At 35.7% G+C, this 24,037-nt stretch overlaps 2 protein-coding genes across 6 annotated transcripts in view; both read right to left on the minus strand.

The window, feature by feature from the left end:
- Positions 1-2,999: 2,999 nt before the first annotated feature.
- On the minus strand, positions 3,000-17,864 carry GTF2A2 (general transcription factor IIA subunit 2). 4 transcript variants are annotated; one of them, XM_058294287.2, is made up of 6 exons: positions 16,930-17,056; positions 13,432-13,525; positions 12,993-13,120; positions 12,072-12,176; positions 5,668-5,794; positions 3,000-3,300 (listed from the first exon to the last, which is right to left on the minus strand). In XM_058294287.2, exons 3-6 carry the CDS (start codon positions 13,062-13,064, stop codon positions 3,275-3,277), a joined length of 330 nt encoding a protein of 109 aa, XP_058150270.1. In that variant the 5' UTR covers positions 13,065-13,120; positions 13,432-13,525; positions 16,930-17,056; the 3' UTR covers positions 3,000-3,274. The 4 variants fall into 4 exon arrangements, with proteins under 4 accessions (XP_058150270.1, XP_058150269.1, XP_071070327.1 ...); XM_058294286.1 differs by lacking the exon at positions 13,432-13,525 and having other exon boundaries at positions 16,930-17,864; XM_071214226.1 differs by lacking the exon at positions 13,432-13,525 and having other exon boundaries at positions 12,993-13,113; positions 16,930-17,059.
- An 89-nt stretch (positions 17,865-17,953) lies between these two features.
- BNIP2 (BCL2 interacting protein 2) overlaps positions 17,954-24,037 on the minus strand; it is a 33,990-nt gene continuing 27,906 nt past the window's right edge. For both annotated transcript variants that reach the window (XM_004483251.5, XM_012521487.4), the window contains one exon: positions 17,954-22,553. In XM_004483251.5, coding sequence (XP_004483308.2) covers positions 22,502-22,553 — 52 coding nt within the window. In that variant the 3' untranslated portion in view covers positions 17,954-22,501. The remainder of the gene's footprint in view (positions 22,554-24,037) is intronic.

Genomic DNA, 24,037 nt, shown 5'->3' on the forward strand with positions numbered 1-24,037 from the left:
GAGATCAGCACAAGTAAAAGCAGCAGTAGAAAAGCACAGGGTATGTGTCCCGAGTCCTTTAACTCGGCCAAAGGATTAGTGATGCCAATACCTCTCTAGAAGTGGGAAGAACAATTTCACATCTCTGTCCAGGGTTGGAAGAACTAGTTTTGAAGCCAATTTCTTGGGGGAACAGAACTTCAAGGGGTTCACAGAATCAGAATAAGAGTTGGGACATTTAAGAGAGTTTCCTGTTAGTCTTTTCCCACAATTGTCTCTGGAGCTAATCCTACTAAATCCTTTGTTCTGTGTTACCAAGTTCCTATAGCTCTTCAAAGGTGAAATGACTTGCCCCAAACCACAAACAGATTTTATTTATGTACTAGAAAAAAAATTAAGATTCAATTACTGTAGCTGCAAAAAGCAATTGGAATTTTCACCAAATTAAAGGGTATTTTTAGAATGGATTGACAGAGGCTTCAAATCATTCTGAAGGGTACCGGATGCCACCATAGACATGGCAAGCCATTGTTCAGACCAGCTGACACTGAGTTATAAGGAGAATACTTGTGGGATACACAAGCCATGACATTTCGATAATGTGGTCAGAAGAAACAAATTTTTGGGTTTTAAAAACAAGCCCCAAATATAACGTAAGTTCAGATGCTGCACATTGCCAGCATTGATTTTTTTCATCTTTTGCTTAGGAAATTTCAAACATATATACAGGTAATCCAGTTTACCTATGAGCTTCAACTACTATCAATGCATGGCCAATTTTATCTATATCCTCCCACTCCCAATTATTTTATCATTTCATCATTTCATTCACAAATATTTTAACAGTAGGCATTGATTTTGACCATTGGGTTCCACTTGGACAAGTTCATATAGTGTACTCCTGGGTGATATGTGAACCTCATCATGTGACCATGAGTTGACATCATGGGTAGGTCTTAACAAGTGTTCATGTCTTCATTAACCGCCTGAACTCCAAGCTCTGTTGATTTTTCATTGAAATTTCTCTGACCTGGAGCTCTCATTTTCACAATTTCTCCTCTAAGCCAGACTCTTTAATTCTTGCCTAGATACTCTACTTTTCCTGCATATCTCCGCTTTGTTTCATGTATCTCCCATCCTCAAAGACCATTAAAGGTTTCATGAGAATCTCCTTGCCTGGCTTTTGAGAAGAAAAATGGAGGAAACAGCATAAGACCAAAAGAGAAACCTTAAACTTATTGTTGTTTCTCAAGTGTAACTGGGACAGACTATGTGATTGTGATAAGTGAAGGGTAGGAAGACGTGGGAAAAGAGTACAAAAATTGGGTGGCTAGCATGAAAACTTGCCTTAATCTGAGAGTCAAGGACTACACTGAAATTCTGATTTAACACTGTAGGAACACCAGAGACTGGTGCAAGACATTACTATTCCAATTAGTAGGTCAAACCAGTTAACCATATAATTTAAAAAATCCTCATCTAAAGGCCCTTTTTTATCTTTTAAAAGTATAATCTATTGACATCATTTATACATTAAGTTTCCAAACAGGTATACAACTCAGCCCTATACTTCTTTAAGACTTCAGTGACTATTAACAGGAAAAAAAATTTAAACCATGACTTAATCGTTATGAAATACATTCTAATTTCTACAACCACTATAATCTCAACATACTTGTCTTCTAAACACTATGTTGAACCTCCAAAATAAAGGCCTTAGTCTTGACTAATTGCAAGTAAGAAAACCCAATTTTTTCATTTGTAAAAAGGAACAAAAGTCTTCTCAGGGTGATTGTGAAGATTAACCAGGAGAATAAGGAATATATCTAACGTATATAGCACGGTGTCTTACATAATAAAATTAGTAATATGGTCTATTATCCTACAAACATTTCATTTCTATGCTGCCAAGTAGATTACTCTGGGTGCTTAAAAATTACTATACCAACTGTATAACATATTTCTTTGGAAAAAGGACTATGTGCAATATAATTATTTATAATTTTAATAGGTTTGTGAAAAGCCATTTTTTCTCTAACTAGAGAGAAAAAGGTGATCTTTCATCCATATGGGGTAGCTTAAGCACAATGAACTATGGTTGAAATGGGGTAAACAGGATGGGGCTGCCAAGAACCTAATCTCACTAGATGATAGACATATATAAACATGATTCATATATAGGTAACTCCTAAATTCCATACAATCAAATACCTGGTGACTGACATTCTACCTTTGCAGATATTTTAGAAATGCCACATTCTTCATTATATATCCCTAGACTTATAAATGAAGGAAAGAGACATGAGAACAAAGGTCATATATTTAGTAGGACTTTTAAGTAAAAGTTTAATAAATGATAAGATGTAGGTCATTTAAAAATCTATGAAACTTGACCAACATAGTCAATTGAAGAAATAAATTACATGTCATGTGGAGACTATTTTATATTGTTGGGAATAGGTTTTTTCTTTTGACTATAGGCATTATCTAAAGATTGTCTAACTTCTCACTGAATTATAGTTAATAGGCTTTTCATACCAATGATTGCTCCTGGTTTTGAACTTTTAAAAAAGAGATTTTATAAATAACATTCCATCCATAATTTGCTTTTGCCCCTGCTGATGCTTTCAACAAAAGTTTCAAATGATGAAATATGACTTTACTGAAAGAAATGCATTTTTGAATTCTTCTGCAAAGAACATGGTGCTCTTTCAACATGCTTATCTAACATCTTCATAGTGCTAGCTTAATAGCACTACTTGTTATTACTCGCATTGAGTTTTTCTTCTCTTCTCCTCTTTATTTTTGAGGTACCAGGGCCAGGGATTGAATCCAGGACCTCATATGTGGGAAGCTGGCACTCAACCACGGAGCCACACAGGCATCCTTTTTTTTTTTTTTAAAACGGAGCATTTTATTTTTTTAGGATGGAGGTACTGGAGATTGAACCCGGGACCTAATACGTGAGGGGCAGGTGCTCAACCACTGAGCTACACCCATTCCCACTAAAGAGGGCCACATTGTTTTAAAAGGAGTTTATTAAAGAATGTTTTTAGAAGGCAACAACTTTTGATTTGTCATTAAAAAAAAGTTATGTTTCTCCATGCTGTATAATAAAGGTAATTAAGGACTACAGAGTTATAAGCTTCTTTCTACTGGAATTCTCTGATAGTAGAGCACAGTGTAGTCATTTCTGCATTGCTAGAATAAATAAAAAAGTCTCTTCTATGCTTCTCTTCAAAAAGCGGTGAATAATAACAGAAGATGCATAAAAAAGCCCATTTTTTTTTCCTGTTCATTCCGTAGTATTAGAGCCAGTATCTAGAATACAGAGAGAAAGATTAAATTCAAGGAGCAACATAATTTTAAATTTAAATATTTTAAGAATATCTTTTAAAAAATAAAATAGGAACTAAAGTAGTAATGGTTTGAGGGGTGGGGAAGAAGAGGAGGCAATGGTGAAAAGGGAGGCTGACTATAGAAATAACTGGAGAACTCATAGATATAACTTTCCTTTCAGGACAGAGGCAAAAAGACCGCTAAGTTCTCCATATCTATGTTAGAGAAAAACCCAGTTCTATTACATTTTGTTCATATAACTGCTATATAACCACATTTTTTATAATTAGAAGAGAACTGCATTTAAAGAAATATCCTGGTATGAAACAGATAAAAATTGTAGTGCTTATCACTTTTTCTCTGCTTCTATATTAGAAACACAACTTTATTCCAGAAAATTGACTTTTAGAATAAAATAGTCTTACTTTAAAGCAGCGGCAAATTTATCTGGAATCACTGAGCAACGGTATTCTCTAAATATTCAAATTTACTTCTACTTGTAGATGCCAAATCATTTGTATTTTAATTTTCTGAGATGGCATTCTTGTCTATTGATATAAAGTACATGGTACACAATCTAAGCTTTTCTTGAGTTCTCAAGAACGTTTTCTTAGAAAATCGATAACCATACTATGTTGTAAGAGGAGAAGAATGGAGCCACTGCAATAGGTAAGGCTGATTTGCTATTTCTCATCCACTTAAGTTTGGGAAAAAAACATAATTTTGCACCTTTAAGTGAGGATAACACACTCTAAGAACTACCACAGAGAAGCTATAAATAAAATACATAATGATCCATAGCCTCCCTAATTTTATTCAGGTGGCTCAAAGGCTTTCTAACCCACTTTGGTCCTTAGCTATGCTTCCAATGAATGAAACCGACACTCTAGTCTACATTTGTGCTGTCCAATATGGTAGCCACATGTGGCTATTTAAATTAATTAACTAAAGTAATTAAAAGAAAAACACATTCAACCTTTCAGTTGCACTAACCACATCTCAAGTATTCAATTGTGACATGGGGTTACTGGAAAGTACAAACAACATTTCCATCATTACAGAAAGTTCTATAAGATAGTACTGGTCTACATCATTAATTCATCTTTGATAAACACCCAGGAGTTAAAAATTAATGCCCAAATTTTGTAGTCTACTAAAAACTGAAAAGAACGTAAGAATTATGAGGATGTTATTAGCCTAAACTATAAGAAAAATACATGAAAAGTATTATACATCATCTCAAATATAGAATTGTTATCTTGTGATCCAGGAATTCTTAGCATCATCTTCATGGGAATTAAAAATTATAAAATAACACTGTTCCTTGCTGCAATGACAAAAAGCTCTAATCACTATGCCTAAAGTTCTAAGAGTGATTATTCCTAATTAACCTTCTGAAAGGAATGCATTGTAATAATGTTGCTAGTTTTTCCAAGACTTTCTGACATTTGGTAGAGGTTATTTCTAAAAAAAAAAGGGACTGAAGCTACAATTTTAGGCAGCCATTAAAAATCATATTTAAGTTAATGACACGTGTGAAAAATAGTGTATTTACAAATGTGTATACACATAGATATATCTTACTATAAAAATATATACATGAAAGGTCATACAATAAAATACTAAAAGTGACGTTATCTCCAAGTGGTACTACAGATTATTTTTTGTATTTTCTACATTTCTTCAATGATTTAGATATTTCTTTTGAAAACAAAAATATATAATACAAAAAAATCTAACCCATAGCCTGAGAAATGGAGGCTACATTTCTCTTTTGTTTTCAAAATTCTTCTTTCTGGAGAATTTTCACTTTTTAATTTCAAGCCTAGCTGCCTTGACCATGAAAAGATAATAAAGATAAGCATATATTTAAAATATAATTAGCAAAAAGGAAATAACTAATTATGTAACAGAAAGCAGAGAAGCATAACTTTTAAAACACTTAAGTACCTGAATAAGTCCCTAGGTTTGCGATGGAGAATACCTAACAGATTAGAGGAATAAGTATTTACCATTATGACTAACAAGGTTCTTATGGTTACTTAAAGTCTGCTTTTATTAAACTATAAAATGTATAGGTATCCAGGAACACAGAAACTACAGGATAAGCTGTCAAATAAATCAACACTTTCTTAAAGAAAAAGATGGTATGAAAGGGTTAATAGACACTTATTTTGAAACAAGGTAAGAAAAAGCTTATTAAGATCTGAAATTCAGAATCTAGGTGAAATAGAAGTCAGGTAGATCAGTTGGCCATTTCTGCCCCTTAGTCTTTTCAGACAGATAAAGATGTATTAAAAACAAGATTTCAAGTAGCTTGATTTTCACAGTAATTAGGTAAACACTTACTTTTACCATCACAGGCTACAATTTTCACTTTATCCACTTTAATAAGCTCTGTCACCTCTCTGAATTCAACATCATTCAATACAAAAGTCCACACATTATCGCAGAATCTGTATGTATTTAGAGAGCCCTTTAAAACAAAACATTTAGACATATCATGAAGAGCCGTTTTCCCCCTCACATTTCTTTCCAAAGCAATTTAAGAAAGAGAACTTAGCTTGGAAGTACATAATTTTTAAAACAATACATTATTTTTATGTGAAGCTTAGCTAGCTTAAGATTTTCCTTAATTTTAATCATATCACCTACTTTTTAAAAATCCTATATAAATTTGCTACAGGAAGAGTTAAAAAGAATAGTAGCAAGCTATTTTCAGCACTGTAAGAGTTTGCAAACTACACCAGAAGCCTGAAGAAAAGCTGAATGGAAACTTGAATTTGTATTTCTACTGCCCTCGTGTGGCTAGATTGTGAATTTCTTATACAAGCACTTTTTAAGAGCTACATATTTTATTGTGCATGTTAATTCTGACTTTTGTACAAAAGCAGGGATTTCCTAGAAACACTAAAGTAATTTTGTTTCTGTGATTTGACTCAAATGCATTACTGATACCAGTCACAAAGACTATAGCATACACTGTTCCATGCTACATTCTTCTTAGTAAAAAGTTTTTTTAAAAAAACCTCAATTCAGAAAAAGACATTAAGCACCAAAATATACTTAAAAAATACTTTTGTAAGTAGCAAAATTTGGATTCAGTCTAAATGTTCTATAAAGTGAGAATCATTAAGGCAACTATGATGGCCATGAATAAACTGGTTAATGAATTACAAATATGAACACTTACTATATGCTAGGCTCTTAGTATACAATGGTGAGAAATACAAATATAGTCTCTTATCATCAACGACTTTAGTTTAGCGAAGGAGATCAGTAACACAAATAAATACACTGTGTAACAGTCCTATGAAAGTGTAAGTTACTAGGTGTAATAGGAGAGTAGCAGGGGCAGGCAAGGATATGAAGGACATAGATAGGGCAGAGAAGGCATCTCTACACAGTGAAGCTTAAGTTCAGTCCTGAAAAATAAGTAAGAGCTAGCAGAAGTGGGACAGTGGAAAGGAAGAGAAACAGCAGGAGTGAGGTACTAAGTCCCAGAGAACAGAATGTGTAAGGAGGCCCTAAAGTGAAGGAGAACAGCGACATGCTAGGAAATCCTTTCTCAAGGGTACTGGGAGGTCAATGCAAGAGTTTGAGGAGGAAAGTCAGGGAGAGTCACATGATCAGATATGGATTTCTGGTGATAGCAGGAAAAATGGATTAGAAAGGATATAGACTTGGAGAGTAGGGAGATCAGCTGAAGAAGGTGGTGCCTCTTAGTCGGCTTAACCAGAGGGAAAGGGGCCTTTCTACAGGAGAAGCAAAGGAATCAAAAGAGGTAGAGAGATTTCAAGAGATGGTACTGACAAGACCTGACAACTTACTAGATATGGTTGGGTGGGGAGAGAGAAATCTAAGGTCCTTCCCAAGTGTTTGGCTTGAGGAACAATGCATTCACAGAAAAAAGCTGGTTGAGAGGGAAATTAAATTTGGAACTTGCTGAGTTTTAGATATATCCAATAAGTAATTGGAATGTAGGAGAATGCAGGAGCATGAGTTTATCACCTTTAATGGCATGGGTTGGGGAAGTGGATATGGCTCTAGAGACTGAGCTCCTGCCTACCACATGGGAGGCCTCCAGTTTGGTTCCTGGTGCCTCCCTAAAGATGACAGGAAGGTGGTGTGATGGGCAGGCACAGCAAGCTGATGCAACAAGAGACATAAGAAGAAAAACATAATGAAAGACAAAACAAAGCAAGCAGTGAAGGTTCCTGGTGTCTCCTAAAGAGGATAAGCAAGACAGTGAGCTGACTGTGATGGGCAGATGTGGCAACCTGACACAACAAGATGATGCAACAAGAGACACAAGAAGAAAGACACAATAAGAGAAACAGCAAGGCAGGGGGGGGGGGGGGCGTGGCTCAAATAATTAGGAGCCTCCCTTTCATCTCAGAGGTCCTGAGTTCAATTCATGGTGCCTCCTAAACTAACAGACACAGCTAGACTAATAGACACAGCTAGTGAAAACAATGAGGGGGTGGGGAGAAATAAATAAAATCTTAAAAAATAAAATAAAGCCATGAGGTGGATGACATCTGTCAAGGAAAGGATATAGAGGTCCCACATAACCCTAAGGAATACCAAAAATTAAATGACAGGCAGATATGGAAGACAACTACAAAGGAGCCTGAGAAGAAGAGGCCAGAGAACAGGAAAAAAGCTAGGATAGTATGGTTCCAAGGGAAGACTGCATAGCAAAAATAGAAGGAATAATCAACAATCTAATGCAGAAATTATGCATTAGCTAGGGGAATGAATAACTTGGCAGGAGCAGTTTCAGTGGGATGGTGAAAGATTAATGTATGGAAAACCATCCAGGATATAATGTTAAGTGGAAAAAAGGACAGAGAACTGTAAATGTAAAAAAAATACATTAAAAAGTTAGATCAATTCCTTGACTGACATATAAGTCTTTGGAAGCTAAACAGTTAATTGCCAACATCAATGTTCAATTCTGGCATTCCTGAACTTGTGTGTAATTAATGATCCCGTGGTTGGGTAGTTTACTGTCTTATCAGATTGGTGATAGCTGTGTCAATAATTTAGGATTAGCACCCGAACATTCATTTCCAAATACAAATAAAGCATTTCAGATGTGGCTGAGAATGAAAAATCTACTTATATGCCTATAGGTTGTAATTCTATTAATTGGTGGAGTATATGTATATAGCCCATTTATTTATAATTGCAAAATCAAAGTGACATAAAAGTTGACTGTGAAAGCTATTAATTTTATACATAAAACAGTTATTAAATGCTTTTCAACGTTTAGATTTAAGAAACAAATAGATGATGAATATAACTAAGAGTACATTAAGGGAGCAGATATAGCTCAGGCAGCTGAGCACCTGCTTCCCACATTGGGAATCCTGGGTTTGGTGCCTGGTGCCTTGTAAAAACAAACAAAAAACTAGCAAACAAATGAAGAAAACACCAACTCAGGGGAGCTGACATGGCTCAGGCACATTTCCTGGACTGGTACCATTAAAAAAATAAAAAGGTGTTACTGCGGATTGAACCCGGGACCTTGTATATGAAGAGTGGGCGCTCAATCACTAAGCTACACCTGCTCCCCAGATAACTTTTGAGCTAACAAATGTTTTAAAGAATTTAATCACAAAGGTAAGAGATTAGATAAAAATATAAATCTAATCTATCTAGAAATGTTTGATCTACAATCCCTAACATGGAATAAAATAATCTTCACTGGGGCGGCAGACTTGGCCCAGTGGTTAGGGCGTCCATCTACCACATGGGAGGTCCGCGGTTCAAACCCCGGGCTTCCCTGACCCGTGTGGAGCTGGCCCATGCGCAGTACTGATGCACACAAGGAGTGCCCTGCCACAAAGGGGTGCCCCCACGTAGGGGAGCCCTACGTGCAAGGAGTGCGGCCCCATAAGAAGAGCTGCCCAGTGCGGAAGAAAGTGCAGCCTGCCCAGGAATGGTGCTGCACACACGGAGAGCTGACACAAGATGATGCAACAAAAAGAAACAGATTCCCATGCCGCTGACAACAACAGAGGTGGACAAAGAAGATGCAGCAAATAGACACAGAGAACAGACAACTGGGGTGAGGGGGGGAAGGGGAGAGAAATAAAAAATAAAATAAAAAAATCTTTACTGTATTTAACTTTGTGCTGCGCACAAAGAGTGCCATGCCACGCATAAATCTAAAATTTCATTTTTTTAAAGGTTTATTTTTATTTATTTCTCTTCCCTTCCTCCCCACTGTCTGCTCTCTGTGTACATTCGCTGTGTGTTCTTCTGCATTCACTTGCATTATCCGGTGGCACTGGGAAATTGCGTCTTTTTTGTCACGTCATCTTGCTGTGTCAGCTCTCTGTGTGTGTGGCCCCACATAGGGCGGCTCCTTGCAGGGTGCACACCTTGCACGTGTGGCAGAACTGCGCATGGGCCAGCTCACCACACAGGTCAGGAGGCCCTGGGATCAAACCCTGGACCCTCCATATGGTAGGTGGATGTTGTATCAGCTGAGTCATGTCTGCTTCCCTAGATTTAGTTTTTATATTCGGAAAGTTCCTTTTATATGTTAATATTTGGTTTTGGCCAAATAGCAATTTTTTTTTCCAGGTTCCAGGGACTGGGGATTGAATTTGGGACCCTGCATGTGGGAAGCCCGTGCCCAACCACTGAGCCACATCGGCTTCCTTGAGTTGGTTTCTTCATTTATTTTACTTGTTGTTTGTTTTCAGGGGGCACCAGGAACCTAATCTGGGACTCCCACATGGGAGGTGGGCGCTCAAAAACTTGAACCACATCCACTCCCCCAAACAGCAACTGGACAATCTTTTTCTAAAAAGATGGCTTAAAATATTAAATAAATAATACATGTTGATTGTAGAAACACAAATAGACAAAAGGAAATTATCGAAGTTGCTAGGACTATTCTTCTTGTTCAATAATTTTTTAATGCTTTGTTAATTATTGTATTATGATGAGTACTAGTAATGTTTACTTATTATTATTGTATTTTATATACAGGCACACATTTTCTCAAAAGCTCATGGTGCTTTAAAAACCTAGTTATATATACTAGTTCAATCTGAAAGTTTTTCTCTAAAATTAATTCCAGGCTCTTATAGATTTTAACTTTATTTCCAATAAATTTCAATACATAAATTATTAAAACCTTTACTTTCCTATGAGGGGATTCCCCCCCCCATAACTTTCTATTAAATAATCTCATATGGAATTCATATAAGGATTTTTAAAAAATTTAACATTCTAAGATTATTTTATTCTTTCAATGGATCCTTAATAATCTTATTGCTAAGTCAGTAAAATTTATTATAAATCAGAAGTATATGGCTTTAAAAATTAAATATTATCAATGTACTATCTCTTTTCTCTTTGTCATATGCCCCACCAAGCTAAAAAGAAACCTATCTGCAAATATTCTGGAATTAAAATTGATTGAGGGGAGTGGATGTAGCTCAAGTGGTTGAGTGCCTGCTTCTCACATGGTAGGTCCCAAGTTTGGTTCCCAGTGCCTCCTAAAAAAAAAAGCAAACAAGCAAACAAATGAAAAAACCAACTCAGGGAGCTGAGGTAGCTCAGTGGTTGAGCACCAGCTTCCCATTTACGGGGTCTCTGGTTCAATCCCAGCCCTGGCACCTCAAAAACAAAACAAAACAAAACAAAAAACCCCCCTAGACCCAAAACCAAATCACTTTAATGGGAGTGGATGTAGCTTAAGTAGTTGAGCCCCTGCTTCCCATGTACAAGGTCCCAGACTCAATCCCCAGTTCTCCTAAAAACAAAAAACAATTCTTATTGGGGAACAGATGTAGCTCAGTGGTTGAATGCATGCTTCCCATGTATAAGGTCCTAAATTCAATCCCTGGGACCTCCTGAAGGAGAAAAATTTGAGTTTGCCCTAATCTGGGGGGTGAAGAGAGGGGTAGAGGGAGAGGGATGGGTGATGAAAGCCTAAACTAGGGCAGAAGTAGGGGGAAAACAAAAACAAGAATGGAAAACCTGGTCAAAACCAAGGAATTACTTATAGGTTTTGGAAAAGAGACAAATTTACAAAACACTAAGCAAGAGAAATGCAAATGTCAGATTACCTTTAAATTTAGCTAAATACATACAAACTAGAAACCTACAGTAAGGCTATAATTAGAAGACTATTGGGGTCTTGTCACTGTACTGACTCTAATAAGTAGCTGATCAAATTTTCTACATATATTAACAGGAATCGATTTAGAATTAAAGGATTAGGTTTTTAGGCTAATGACAAATTGGGAAGATTTCTACATATGGTTACACAAAAAATATTCTTGCCAGAAAGATAACTGTGAAAAATTTAAGAATCTACTGATCAAATTTATTTCTAGAAATAACTTTGCACTTCCCTGAAATGGGTGAAGGCCAGAGTTTGCAAAACATAACCTTGGGGATTACTCTGCCACTTACCTTCAGTCCTGCAGATAATGTTTCAGGCGTTTGAAATCTCAGTAACACTTCAGGGAAGGCAGCCAGATATACACAGGCTGATTTGTGAAACAATGGAATAAAAATCTAAAAATGACTATGTATCTCCTACTAAGTGGATGAACTTAGTTACACAGTTCATTTGAAAGTATAATTTAGTTGTTACAAAACAAGTTCCAAATGTTGATATAGCCACCTTTTCCTATCATGATTAATAAATATGCATTGATCCTAAAAAACACAGTGGTAGCAATCACTGGTGCAGACTTGTAGATTTAGGAAAATATCCTTACCCTGAAATTGACTCTGTTCCTGACCCTCACAGCCAATGCTGAATTTATAGCCTTATCAAACTGAAGGAGAACTTGAAGGGCAAGTTGGGGGGTGATCTGTTGAGACTAAAAAAAGTAAAGATCATAAATCCTCTTAGGAAAGAACATTAAAGACTTAAATAAAAATGTATGAATTAGGCCCTAAAATTTAACCAAGGTTTACCAGTGTCTCTAAACTAGAATTCCTTGTTTTCTTTTGCCATAACTGACAAGAAGCCTGAAAGTATTTTTGCATTATCTTAACATGAACATAATTTTGGAAAGGAAACATGCAGTGATGTTACAAAGCCAGAACAAAATTTTGTCTACCTTTCCTTCATAGGGTCTGGAAAGAAGCATTCAATAATTTGAGGGAACCAATTTTCTTCTAAGTAAAAAGCATAGGATCTTTATTAGAAAAACAAAACAAAACTAATATCTTATTGAAGCCCCCCATAAAACTTATCTAAACAAATGGAAATATTTAATATATTCTTAGATGGAGTTTATATTAAAAAGATTAATTCTCCTAAAACTGAAATATAAATTCAAAATTCTATTTAAATCTCAAAAGACTTTTAATTGGACAAAATTATCTTACTACATAAATATGCCTTCTGTATAAATATAAGAAGGAGAAAATGAACAACTCAATGTTTAGGTTTAACAAAAATCTTTGGAGATTTAGATATGTTCAACTCTATCATTCAATCATCCTTATACTTTATGTCCTGTAGTCAGGAGAGTGTAATGAACAGGAATTTGAGATTATTCATCAGTCAATGATAACTGATTTGCTGGGTCAAACAGTCCAAGGTATTTTACCTCATATCTTTCACTTGGGGCAAGGCAAGAATTATTATAGACCCACCAAATAAAAATGTTTGATTTTTAGTCTCTTACCTGTATAAGCTCATCTAGGCTCTCCTGAAGACTGTTGCCCAAAGTGGTATTTCTGTATAACTGATATGCCATGGCTTTGGAGGAAGAAACTGTTTTTCTTATTCAGGTTTGCATTGATGTCCTAAAAACTTAATATGTGTTAAAAGAAGATTGTAATGTTGCATTATAAATTATGTGAGTAACATAGTCTACCCTCATAGTCTAATGCATATTCTAATGCTTAGTAATTGCAAATTACTATATAACAATTTTAGAATTAGAAGGAATAGTTTAAAATAATTTTTCTAGTTTTTTTTCTGTGATTTTAACATCGGCATTTATACTCCTTTATAGGTTATTAAATGTTGTATTTATAAAAACATACATCTTTACCATTTCTTTCAAAATTCCGCCTTCTGCCCTAATCTAGAATTTACCATGCACCATCTTTTCTACTTACTGTCAAGCCACTGATCCAGAAAATCTTCAGCTCACATTTGCATACCTTCCTCTTCATTTTCCTGTTCTCTTAAAGTTCAGTATTTATAAAGTACCTACCAAGAGGATGGCACTGTGCTAAGTATCAGGTAGAGGGAGATGAATAAAGATATTCGTCCTAAGAAGTTTATATTCTCAAGAGGGTAGAGGACATACAAAAAAGTTAATTCAGTATAAAAGAAAACTTGAAATATACACATGGTACTGTGGACTGTGCAAGTTGGTTCAGAAAATCTTCCTGATTCGTAAAGCTAGACTTTAGCCAAACAAAGGAGGAAGGTCATTCTAGGTTGAAAGAACAGAATGAATAAAGACACAGAAGGCAGAGGAGCAGGTGTAGCTCAGTGGTTGAGTGCCTGCTTCCCATGTATCAGGCCCCTTCTCTACAGGTACTGGGTGAGCTGTGCCGGGTCAAATTACATCACCCGTCTATCCAAATACCTCCCAGCATATCATCTCAAAGTTAAAAAGAAACTCCTTCCAATGCTTTGCAGAGCTTAAATGATCTGGGTCCCCCTACTACCTCTCTGACCTTATCTTCTACTCATTCTCTCACTCACTCTGCTCCAAACTGGCCCCTTGCTGCTCTTTAAGATGGCAAGTGTATTCTTGCTTCAGGGTTTTGCACTGGTTGCTCCTTTGGCTGCAAATGTTCTTCCCAGGTATACGCATGGTTAACTCCTTCATTTGATTCAGATATCTGCTAAAGCGTCAACTCGTCAGATCAGCCTTCTGTGACTGATGTCTCCTCCAAGAAAAAGAATGATCCCCTTCTTACTTACACTGCTTTATTTTCATTCACACCAATAATTAAAGCTGACATATACATGGCTATTCTGTCTCTAGCCACGAAAATATATACAAAAGGAACTTTTGTTCACAGGTATATACTTACCACCTAGAGCAGTGCCTAGTATGTAGCATGTATTCAATAAATAATTGTTGAGTGAGTAAATGACTTGAAGATATGTCAAAGTGCTAATATCAAATACTAGAAATACAATGAAAAGTTTTCTGCTTTACTGAGAAAACTGAAGCAATGAAATCTTCCAGACTCTCAAAATCAGGATCACCTACCAACATCTATCCCCATATACTCTGCCTACCTGCCTGTCTCTGTGGTTGAGTTATCCACACTGTTATCTAAATCCAATTCTTCCAAATGTGCATTAGGTCCTATATCCTCTAGTAGACTCAAGGATATCAGCTAATTCAGTTGTTTCTTCTCTCCTTCACCATTAAATTTTCCCTCTATGGATCATTCCCATCAGCAAACAAATATGAGACTATTTCTCCCATCTAAAAAAATATAAAAAAAGTCTTGACCCACTTTCCCTGCCAGCTACCATCCTATTTCTCAGTTCTCCTTTGCAGCAGCAACACTCCTAAGGGTTGCCTGTACTCACTGTCTCTCAATCCTTTTCTCCCAGTTTTTTCTTAAATTACTAATGGGGTTTTGCCTCTAACACGCGAATGGTCTAGTTCACCAATGGTAATGCTAAAGCTAATCCTCAATTTTCAGTTCTCACCAAACATGAGTATTTCACACAACTGGTCACTCCCTCCTCTTTCATAAAGAAACTTTACTTAGCCTCTGGGACACCACATTTTTTGGGTTTTCTTCTCATCTCACTGGTTCATCTTTACTGTTGTTTGTTGGTTGGTCCTCTTCTTCCTGAACTATTCTTTGCATCTTTTTTTTTTTTCCCCTCTCTTAAACTCTTGCTGCAACAGGATACAGATCCTTAGCAGCTCTCTATCTAATTTCTTAGTGATAACACTCAGTCTCATGGCTTTAAATATCATTGTTGATGATTCCCAAATGTATACAATAGTACAGACTTCTCTCCTGAACTCCTTGCTCCTAGATCCAACATCTCCATAGGCAGTCTTTCCCATCTCAGTTGAGAAAGCTCTGTACTTCTATGGGTTTAGGCAAAACCTTGAAGTAATCCTCCACTCCCTTCTCTATCTCACACTCCACATTCAATCCCTAGCAAATCTTGTAAGCTCTAACTTCAAAACCTATTCAGCATCCAACCATTTCTCATCATTATCACTCTGGCCTGGACCATTATCACCATCTGTCATTTGGATTACTGTAATAATGCTTTTTCCCCTCCCCATGTTTAGGAAAATTCTATTTTATTTATTTATTTTTAAATTGTATTTTTTTTGAAGATACAAAGATCCCAAAAAATGCTACGTTAAAAAATGAGATTCCCACATACCCCACCCCCACTCCACCCCACCCCATTCCTCCCACATCAACAAAATGAAATTGGAGCAAACACACTATCTGACTTCCATTTCATTCAGTCTTTATAATGATCTGGCTACCCATTACCTTTTTGTCCTTATCTACTATTTATCTGCCCCCTTGTTTGTCCTTATTCATACACACAGGTTTTCTTGTTACTCCTGGAACATTACAGTGTGCTCCTGCCTCAGAGTCTTACTTTCTGCTTGGAATGCTCTTCTCCCAGGTATTTACTTGGCTAACGCTTATCAATTCCTTCAATCTTTGCTTAAATAGCACCTATTCATTGAGGCCTAAACTGACTATCATGTTTAAAATAGCAACTCTCTCCCCACCCCCCACACATCTGGAACTTCTCAATCCCCCTTATTCTGACTTATTATTTTTTTTAGCGGCACCATCGCCTTCTAAAACATTATATATTTTATTTATTTTCTGCCTCAACAAAGAGAATGCAAGCTCCAGGAGGGCAGGTTTTTGACTGTTTTGGTTTTTGCCCGTAGGAATCCAGTAACATTTGCTTAAATAAATGAAGACAAAACAGTAAAGAGGAAAAATAAGTACCAATCAAGAGTGAAGAATTTGACAAAGTAGGAATACAAAGTTTGCTAAGCCCCGTTTGACAAACGTCTAAGAGCTATCTAGAAAACAGCTTTTCAAAATTGAACATTTTGTTAAAATTACTCGCTTTAAAGATCATAGATTTTTAAAAATTCCCTGAGAAACGTACAAACCTTTTAAATGTGATATGAGCCACAGAAATTCACTACTCCCTCCTTATTTTGCAGTTTATGCAATGAAGCACAGGAACAAGGCACTTAAGAATGCACTTCCTCAATATTCGGCCAAAACCCCGAACTGCTGATCTGAATGCTTTAAGCCATTTACGTGGCTAAAATACGATGCTGGGCTAGTAACCTCCTCCTAGATCCGTTCAGCTATGGTGAGATGCCTCACGGTGTCCGTGGACAAGCTTCCCGCCCCAGGATACAATCTCCCGCTGCCTCACCTCCCTTCCCGGGTACCGGCCTCGGAGCATGCCCGCAGCAAAGTCGGTGGCAGGCCAACCTCGGGCATCCGGGGCAAAGGGCCCTCTAAGTCGTCCTAGGAGAAGACCCATCCAGATAGGCCTAGCTCCGGGTGGCGGCCGGAAGCGTCGGCCCGGCTTTTCCGCCTAACCCAACCCAGGTCACCCAGTACCTGTAGAAAGGCGCTTTCCGCCACGGCGAGGTCAGAATGTGCGCGGAAGGTGCCTATTTCCCCGACCACCGTTTCAGCCGCCGCAGACACCGGATGGTAAGGCCAACGACCCGGAAGTGATCGCGGAACCTGGAAGTGACACCACGCCGGTGGGCCAGGAAGCCCCGCCCACTCCACTCCCAGCTCCCTCTTTCCTCTCTAGATTTAAGAGCCGAGGCGGGACTTGGAGAGGAGAGGCGTGTAGAAAGGCTTACTTTGCGATTTCAGACCTGGGTGACGAAGCCGTTTACTAAATCTTAAGGGAATTATCAGTTTTAGGGACTACTATTCTTCACTGATAGATACACAATTTATGCCTGGGGTGTATTCAGATAGGATTACTGAAGATCTTGCGATACTCAAATTGAAGACAAAGTCTGAAAAGAATTTGGCAGTTATTTCTTTTGCCAAACTAGGGCTGCAGTTAACTCAGGCATCAAGCTTTAAACATGTCATTCATGAAAAATTTTAACTTGGGATAATTTATATTTAAAATGTTGTGTCTAATGTGCCAAGACATTATGCAAGACAAATATTTTGATATATATTTTGAGTTTGTATAATGCCAAATTCCTTAAAATGTTAGGGATGGTATCCTATCTCTGAATTAAAAGCAGCAGTAAAGTGTACAGCAGTTTGCCATTAAGTTGCTGAATAGTGATTAAGGGTGCAAAAACAAGTGCTACCAACTGGAATCCTGTAAACAAGTTCTCACATATGTCATGTTGCCAGCTGATTTCATTTTTGGATTCTGCACTAATTAAAGTAATTCTAAACCAAGAAAATACAAAGTTTGATTACAGTTGAGAAAATGTTTAAATGAAAGCAGGGAGAACTCTTTATCCCCCAAAAGATTCTGAAGCACTCACACTGTAAGAGAAACACCAATAAGGTCTAAAATTACTTGTAAAGCTTACAAGATAATTAATTGAGTGTAAAAATTTTGTAGCATAATGGAAAACAGAAAAATGTGATAAGACAAAAACATTTTCTAATTAATTTATTTAATTCATTAACGTTGCAAAAATGTGATGTGCAACAAACCAGAACACAAATTATTGTATTCCTAACAGGTCAAAAGGAAATAAAATACTACATCTCCTTAGTAAATCAAGATCAACCCTAGTATTTCTTACAGGGACTACATCATCATCTTGCACACACAGCCATCAGAACTGAATTTCTCACACTGTAAATGACAGTTCTAGACTAGGCAACCTCATTTAAATAGCAGTAAAAATGATAACAGTACATTGATTTTCTTAAATGACAGCATGTGAACTTGTGGTTACAAAAACATTTTTGAAATATATATCAAAGTGCAAAAGTGTCCAAGAAACTCTGAATTGTGTTCTACGTAAATGATACCCCAAGGGCTATGCAGTCAAGGGCCTAAACACTAGCTGGGTTTATGTAAATCAACAATTAAGCAATGGTTTAAGGGATATAACGTCAGAAAGTCTGTAAATAAAAAGTGCAGTGGGGTAGCTGATACTTTTCAATGTTATTTTCCAAGTTGCTCCTTAGCCAAAATGAATGGGAAAATGCATAAAAATTGAAAAATGCAAAATTTTTAACCTCCTTTAGAATGTCTTAAATCAGAAGTAAACAGCTTAATATCATTCTTTATTAAATTTAAAAGCGCTAAACTCTTTTTATCCATGTTTGATTTAAGTGCTTTATATGAACTTCCCATAGCATTTTTTATTCAGTTCTTCAAACCTAAGAAATTAAGTAGATCTATCACATACGTAGTTGCAACAGGCTAACATTCTGTTCAAACTCTATACTGTTCACCACACTACTCTTATTTTCAATATCCATTTAGAATTAGAAGGAAAGTTACATTCCTGGGCCTGATCACTGATTTGATTATAATTCATACAGAATCTGGGGAAGGGGAAAGGAGGTAAAGGACTCCCCAGGCAATTCTTCTCAACTAGTTTGGAACACTGAATAGATAACCCTGTCTCTCTACTTCCCTCATCAGTTGGTTTTCTTTCCCATGCAAGTTTTTCTCCAACTGACAAGAAACTGGCTTGCTCTACCCAATATACCCCAACGCTAATTTAACTATCAGTTGAGGAACTCTAAGAGGCCACTTCTGCATTACATCAAATACTCTCAAATTCCCTGAGCACTCACATAAAAACAGTCCAACAGTAATGCTATATATTCATTTAAAAGAAGTCTTTATCAAAAAGCACATCCTTTACCTTTTAAAATTTCTGGAATTGCAGATGAAGAAATTGTAGGTATAAATAAATACTTGTTAATCAGCAGATTTCAGTATTCAGTGCAGTGTACTGAACAGTGATGTCCATTTTGGAAGACTACATTAATGTTCACCAACCACAGAATATGAAAAATAACCCACTCTTTAATCTAAGTGCTGTAATTGCTGCCCTCTCTGTTCAAACTTGCTTCTGTATGAGACAAAGAGGAGGAAAATATGAACTCTCATCATAGATATTATGTCTTTTTTCTTGTTGCTCCACATATTCCTTATTCAATATTCTGTGTGCAGGCTGCAAGTTTTCCTGCAGGATACTGTAGCACCAGCTACCACACACACACTACTCTTAACAGGGACACATGGTACTACACATAATGGCTAACTCTTTACCCCTTAATAGTTTTCTTTCTCTTCCTGGTTTTGCTATCTTCCTTTTCAACTGTCCTGCCAAGCCCTATTTAGAATCATATTTCTTGATACCACCTTCTGAGTTAAAGACTATTAAGCTTAAACAGAGGGACAATATAGCATCTTTCCTTGGTGCTACTTAGAATATGATCAAGCAGAACAAAGAATCAAATTATTTCATAATTCATATGAAAAAGTTTTAAGTAAAGAGGGGCACTCGGATCCCAAGTATAATAAAAAATAGCTACAGACGCATCAAATTAAACCAGTTAAGATTCCCATGATACCAATGGGAAAGTAAAATAATACAATTACACATGTACTTTTATATTAATCAGCATTAGAAAATTAAAATTAAGGGAGCAGATGTGACTCAAGCGGTTGGGCTCAAGCGGTTGGGCATGTACCAGGTTCAGTCACTGGTGCTTCCTAAAAGCAAAAAACAAACAAACAAAAAAACAAACAACAAGCAAATAAAACAAATGAAAAAACCAGTTCAGGGTTTGAATGCTGGATTCCCACATACAAGGTCTGGGGTTCAGTCCTCTGCCCCCAGTACAAAAAAAAAAAAAATTAAATGATTAGAGAGAAAGTTACATAGCAACAAAGTACAAACAACAAACTTAATAAATTCATTTACCCTATCACACTAGTTATGATCTTGTATCTGATAGTTATGAAACATTTATTGTGGGGCACTTCCAATCTATACCAGATTCCTTTAAGGTGTAGGTTGAAGCAATTTCCTTTTAATCTAGTGATTCACAACATATCCTTTCTGTATATCCCAGGTGTTAATATTAATATCACTGTTCCCCCTGAATTTTAATGTTCTAATGGAATGTAAGCTAATTCTACATAAAACATAATATTTAGAAAGACTTTTCATTTTTGGACTATGTTTTATCTACAGTTAAAGAAGAAGTGACTGCAGAAGCAAAAGTCAGTATTTATTGTGTATTTTAAACAAATAGAGTTGAATTGTTCTTTGGTGAAGAACTGAGCACTTAAAAAGGTGAAAAACTATCTTTTAAAAAGCTCAGCCCACTTTGAGCAAGATAAAGTCCTAATAGATGAAATATTACTTAATATGCTCTATACATAAAGAATCTAATCTTAATTAAATTCAGTATGATCCTTTATTCATAATCTTCATACAGTGAATTAAGAAGGAATGCCTAAGTTGTTATTGTTAGTTTATTTCTTCAACACAAAGTGTTCCTAAGATTCGAGCAATCAATAATGGTTTTGGCTTTATTCACTATAATGACATTAGTTTACGATCTACCTATAGCTGCTGGATCCACATTACATCAGGAGGCTGCTGAGGAATTTCTCATCCTGGGAATCCCCCACTATCTCTGGTGAGTGGTTATAAGTTAGCAGACCAAGTTCATGATTGAGAGGACAAAGAGTAAAGGAAAACTCCCATTTTAATAGGAACTCTATGCTAAACAAGGCAGTTGTGCCAGGCTCGGCACAGTTTAAAAAACTTAGCTCACATCCACTTCAGTTGTTACTCTAAGTCATTCTTTTGTAAAAATACCTTATAGGATTGTCAAGAGAGTAGTGTGACCTCCCAATCTGGAGGGTACTAATTTTACCAAATATATACAAGTCATATAAGTATATGGCATGGTATTAGTCTATTCTGGTATTTTAGGATGATATTGTGGATAACTAAACTCTGTTTGGAGGCACAAATACAATTTATTTTAATGTGAAGTGGAAGTAATTACCAAATTAAACAAGTTTACATGCTTATGTCAAATGTGTCATGCAAAAAGTACACTATAACATTGAGTTCTAAGATTTACAAAGTTAATGTAATTTACACTACTGACAAATAGAAATGTGAAAAAAACACCGTATCTGACTAGGTCAAATACTTACCAATTATAAGTAACTGACAGGGAAGTATTTTGGTAAAGTGCCTACATTGAGAGCAGTTAGAAACCAGCCCTTGTTTCTACAGAAAAAAGTAGTGACAGTGAACAACTTATCACATACTCTGCAAAACTATAATACTCACACCAATTCGGGGGTAATACCCTGGACACATAGCTTATTTCACATTAGTGAATAAATGTAAGATTTTTATGAAGTTCTGACTTTTGGCCAGAAGATAAAATGTTCCATTTATATGTAAACACACACCCTAATTCCTAGCTTCTTAAATTTTCTAGTTCCAAAAATGGCTTTTTGACTTGTCTTTAAGCTTAAAAAGGAAAAAAATGTGCTATGCATTAGTATTTGTGCTTCTGAAGTGAGGAATAATATACACTAAGTGAGGAAAAAAAACTTCAGGATAGTACTACTCAAATTATATACATGAAGAAGAAGGATCTTTGGATATTCAAGAGAACCAGTTTAACTGTCCCTTAACTTATGAGCAACTTAATTTTCTAAGTTACCCGGAAATGTACTTATCCATTTACAAAAACACATGCACTTTACAAAATCATGGTCTTATTATCCTGCATATTCTTCCAGTAGACAGGTATACATTAAAAATATTGCTCAAAAACATAAAAATATATATTATCTCTTTCCTTTATCATTTATGAACATAAATATTTTACTGAAGAAGATGCATCATTCAACAAACAAATGCAAAAACTGCTTTATATAAAGTGTGGTTCTCAGATATTTAGCATTATAAAATATAAAATGGTTACAATATAATTAGCTATTAAAGAGCTAAATTCAATAGATTGCAAGCTAATACAGCAGTGAACAGTCCCTTGTACAAAAGTCCATTAATAAAAAAATCAAGTCAACTTTGTAACAGGTTACCTAAAAATAAGGATGAATAAATGCATTATAAATGCAAAATGAGCATGGCTTCATCAGCACATTCTTCAGTCTTGTTTGGAATAGATGCCAAACTTACTGTTCATTTTTTGGTTCGTCTTGTTTTCCATTAAGTTCTTGATCAACTCTGTTTAATGAAAAATAATAATTAGAGAACAGCAAGTGAACAGTTTTCTTTTTAAAATTAATAAGTACTTTTAGCATGAAATATTATTGTTAAAAACAAAGCTTTGCAAAGCAGACGTAGTAAAAAAGGTTACCAAACATTATTTCCCCAACCAGAAAAGAGAAGACAAACTTTAAAGGCAGGACATTGGCAAGAAATGTAACTCTTGTTTCTTTGAAGATTATAAAATATTTTAATACAAATGCAGATATATTTCCTTAAAGTTCTAATTACAATTGAGATAATAAAATACTGAATTGTAGCTTGGCTGGGGCAAGGATCCAAGTATTTAGAGAAATTGGCAGGAAAAGCAACTACCTCAAAAGATTTTGTTAACTGAAATACTGAAGTGCTACTAATGTCACCAATTGATCAATTAATAGTTTAAAATACAATAATAAAATGCATATTTATAGAAACAATAAATTATTCTCCAAAATTTATTTGTAGACTTAAAATGTGAAATGCCCTTGTTTTGATAGTAAAGAGCCATATGTATTTATTATTTGGAAATACATAGACAAAGATTACAAATCTTTGGATTAGTGGTAGGTTGCACAGATGTTATACCAAAATTAGGCAAGTGATGATTAGAATAATTATATAGTTTACTACACAACAATTATAGACAACCTTTCAAAGACAATATACAACAGTCTATTACTATTATATTTATAGTAATTTGAATTACTGTTGGGGAGAAATTTAAAACAATCTGGTTATGATATATGAAGATACTTTCACATTTATTTCCATTACTGTGATCATCATGCATCTAAACATTACTGAATCACATGTCAATGCCCTAGCCTGTGATAAAGGCAGATTAACATTTTAAAATATTTTATATTGGTGTCAAAAATGTGAAAGGTACACACTCTTGATAAGGCAAGCAATATATACCCAAACTTTTCAACATTTGAATATTCTTATGAACTAATTTTATAGTTAGTTTTTTTTCAACTGCTGAAACATTTTAATAATCGATAGCTCGTATGGAGTTGGTTGAAAGAAACATCTGGAACATTTAAAACTACTATACTCAAAACACTCAGTTTCATACCTTCCCTATCACTAGTACACATCATGGAGATTTTACCCTAACTCCTTCGCACCCAGTTGCTGTTAAGTTTTCATTATAAAAACAGGGACCTCTATTTTAAAAAATTCAATTTTATCATTTTAAGCTGACAGGACTTACTCTTTCTTAAAGCTAAAGAAACTGTACACAAACTATTAAGTGCCTGAATGGTCTATGTAATGATGCCATCTAAAGTTAAAGAGAAACAAAAAGAAAATAAGAAAAAAGAAAATCAAGATAAAATAGTAGTGGTAGGTAGCAAACAATAGTTTTAAATAAAAAGTACCATCACTTTTTTCCTGATGCCTGCATTACTTCTTGGCAGGTAATTAAAAATTGAGTTGTTCTTTTTTTAAAGACACAA

The sequence above is a fragment of the Dasypus novemcinctus genome, chromosome 3 (assembly GCF_030445035.2).
Source record: "Dasypus novemcinctus isolate mDasNov1 chromosome 3, mDasNov1.1.hap2, whole genome shotgun sequence".
Lineage (NCBI taxonomy): Eukaryota > Metazoa > Chordata > Mammalia > Cingulata > Dasypodidae > Dasypus > Dasypus novemcinctus.

Excerpts from the sequence above, each read along its gene's own strand:
- GTF2A2 (XM_058294286.1), bottom strand. The coding sequence starts at position 13,064 with ATGGCATATCAGTTATACAGAAATACCACTTTGGGCAACAGTCTTCAG. Across the intron at positions 12,177-12,992 it reads GCCTAGATGAGCTTATACAG|TCTCAACAGATCACCCCCCA; the intron begins GTAAGAGACTAA and ends TACTTTTTTTAG. Across the intron at positions 3,301-5,667 it reads TGTAGCCTGTGATGGTAAAA|ATACTGGCTCTAATACTACG; the intron begins GTAAGTGTTTAC and ends TCTGTATTCTAG.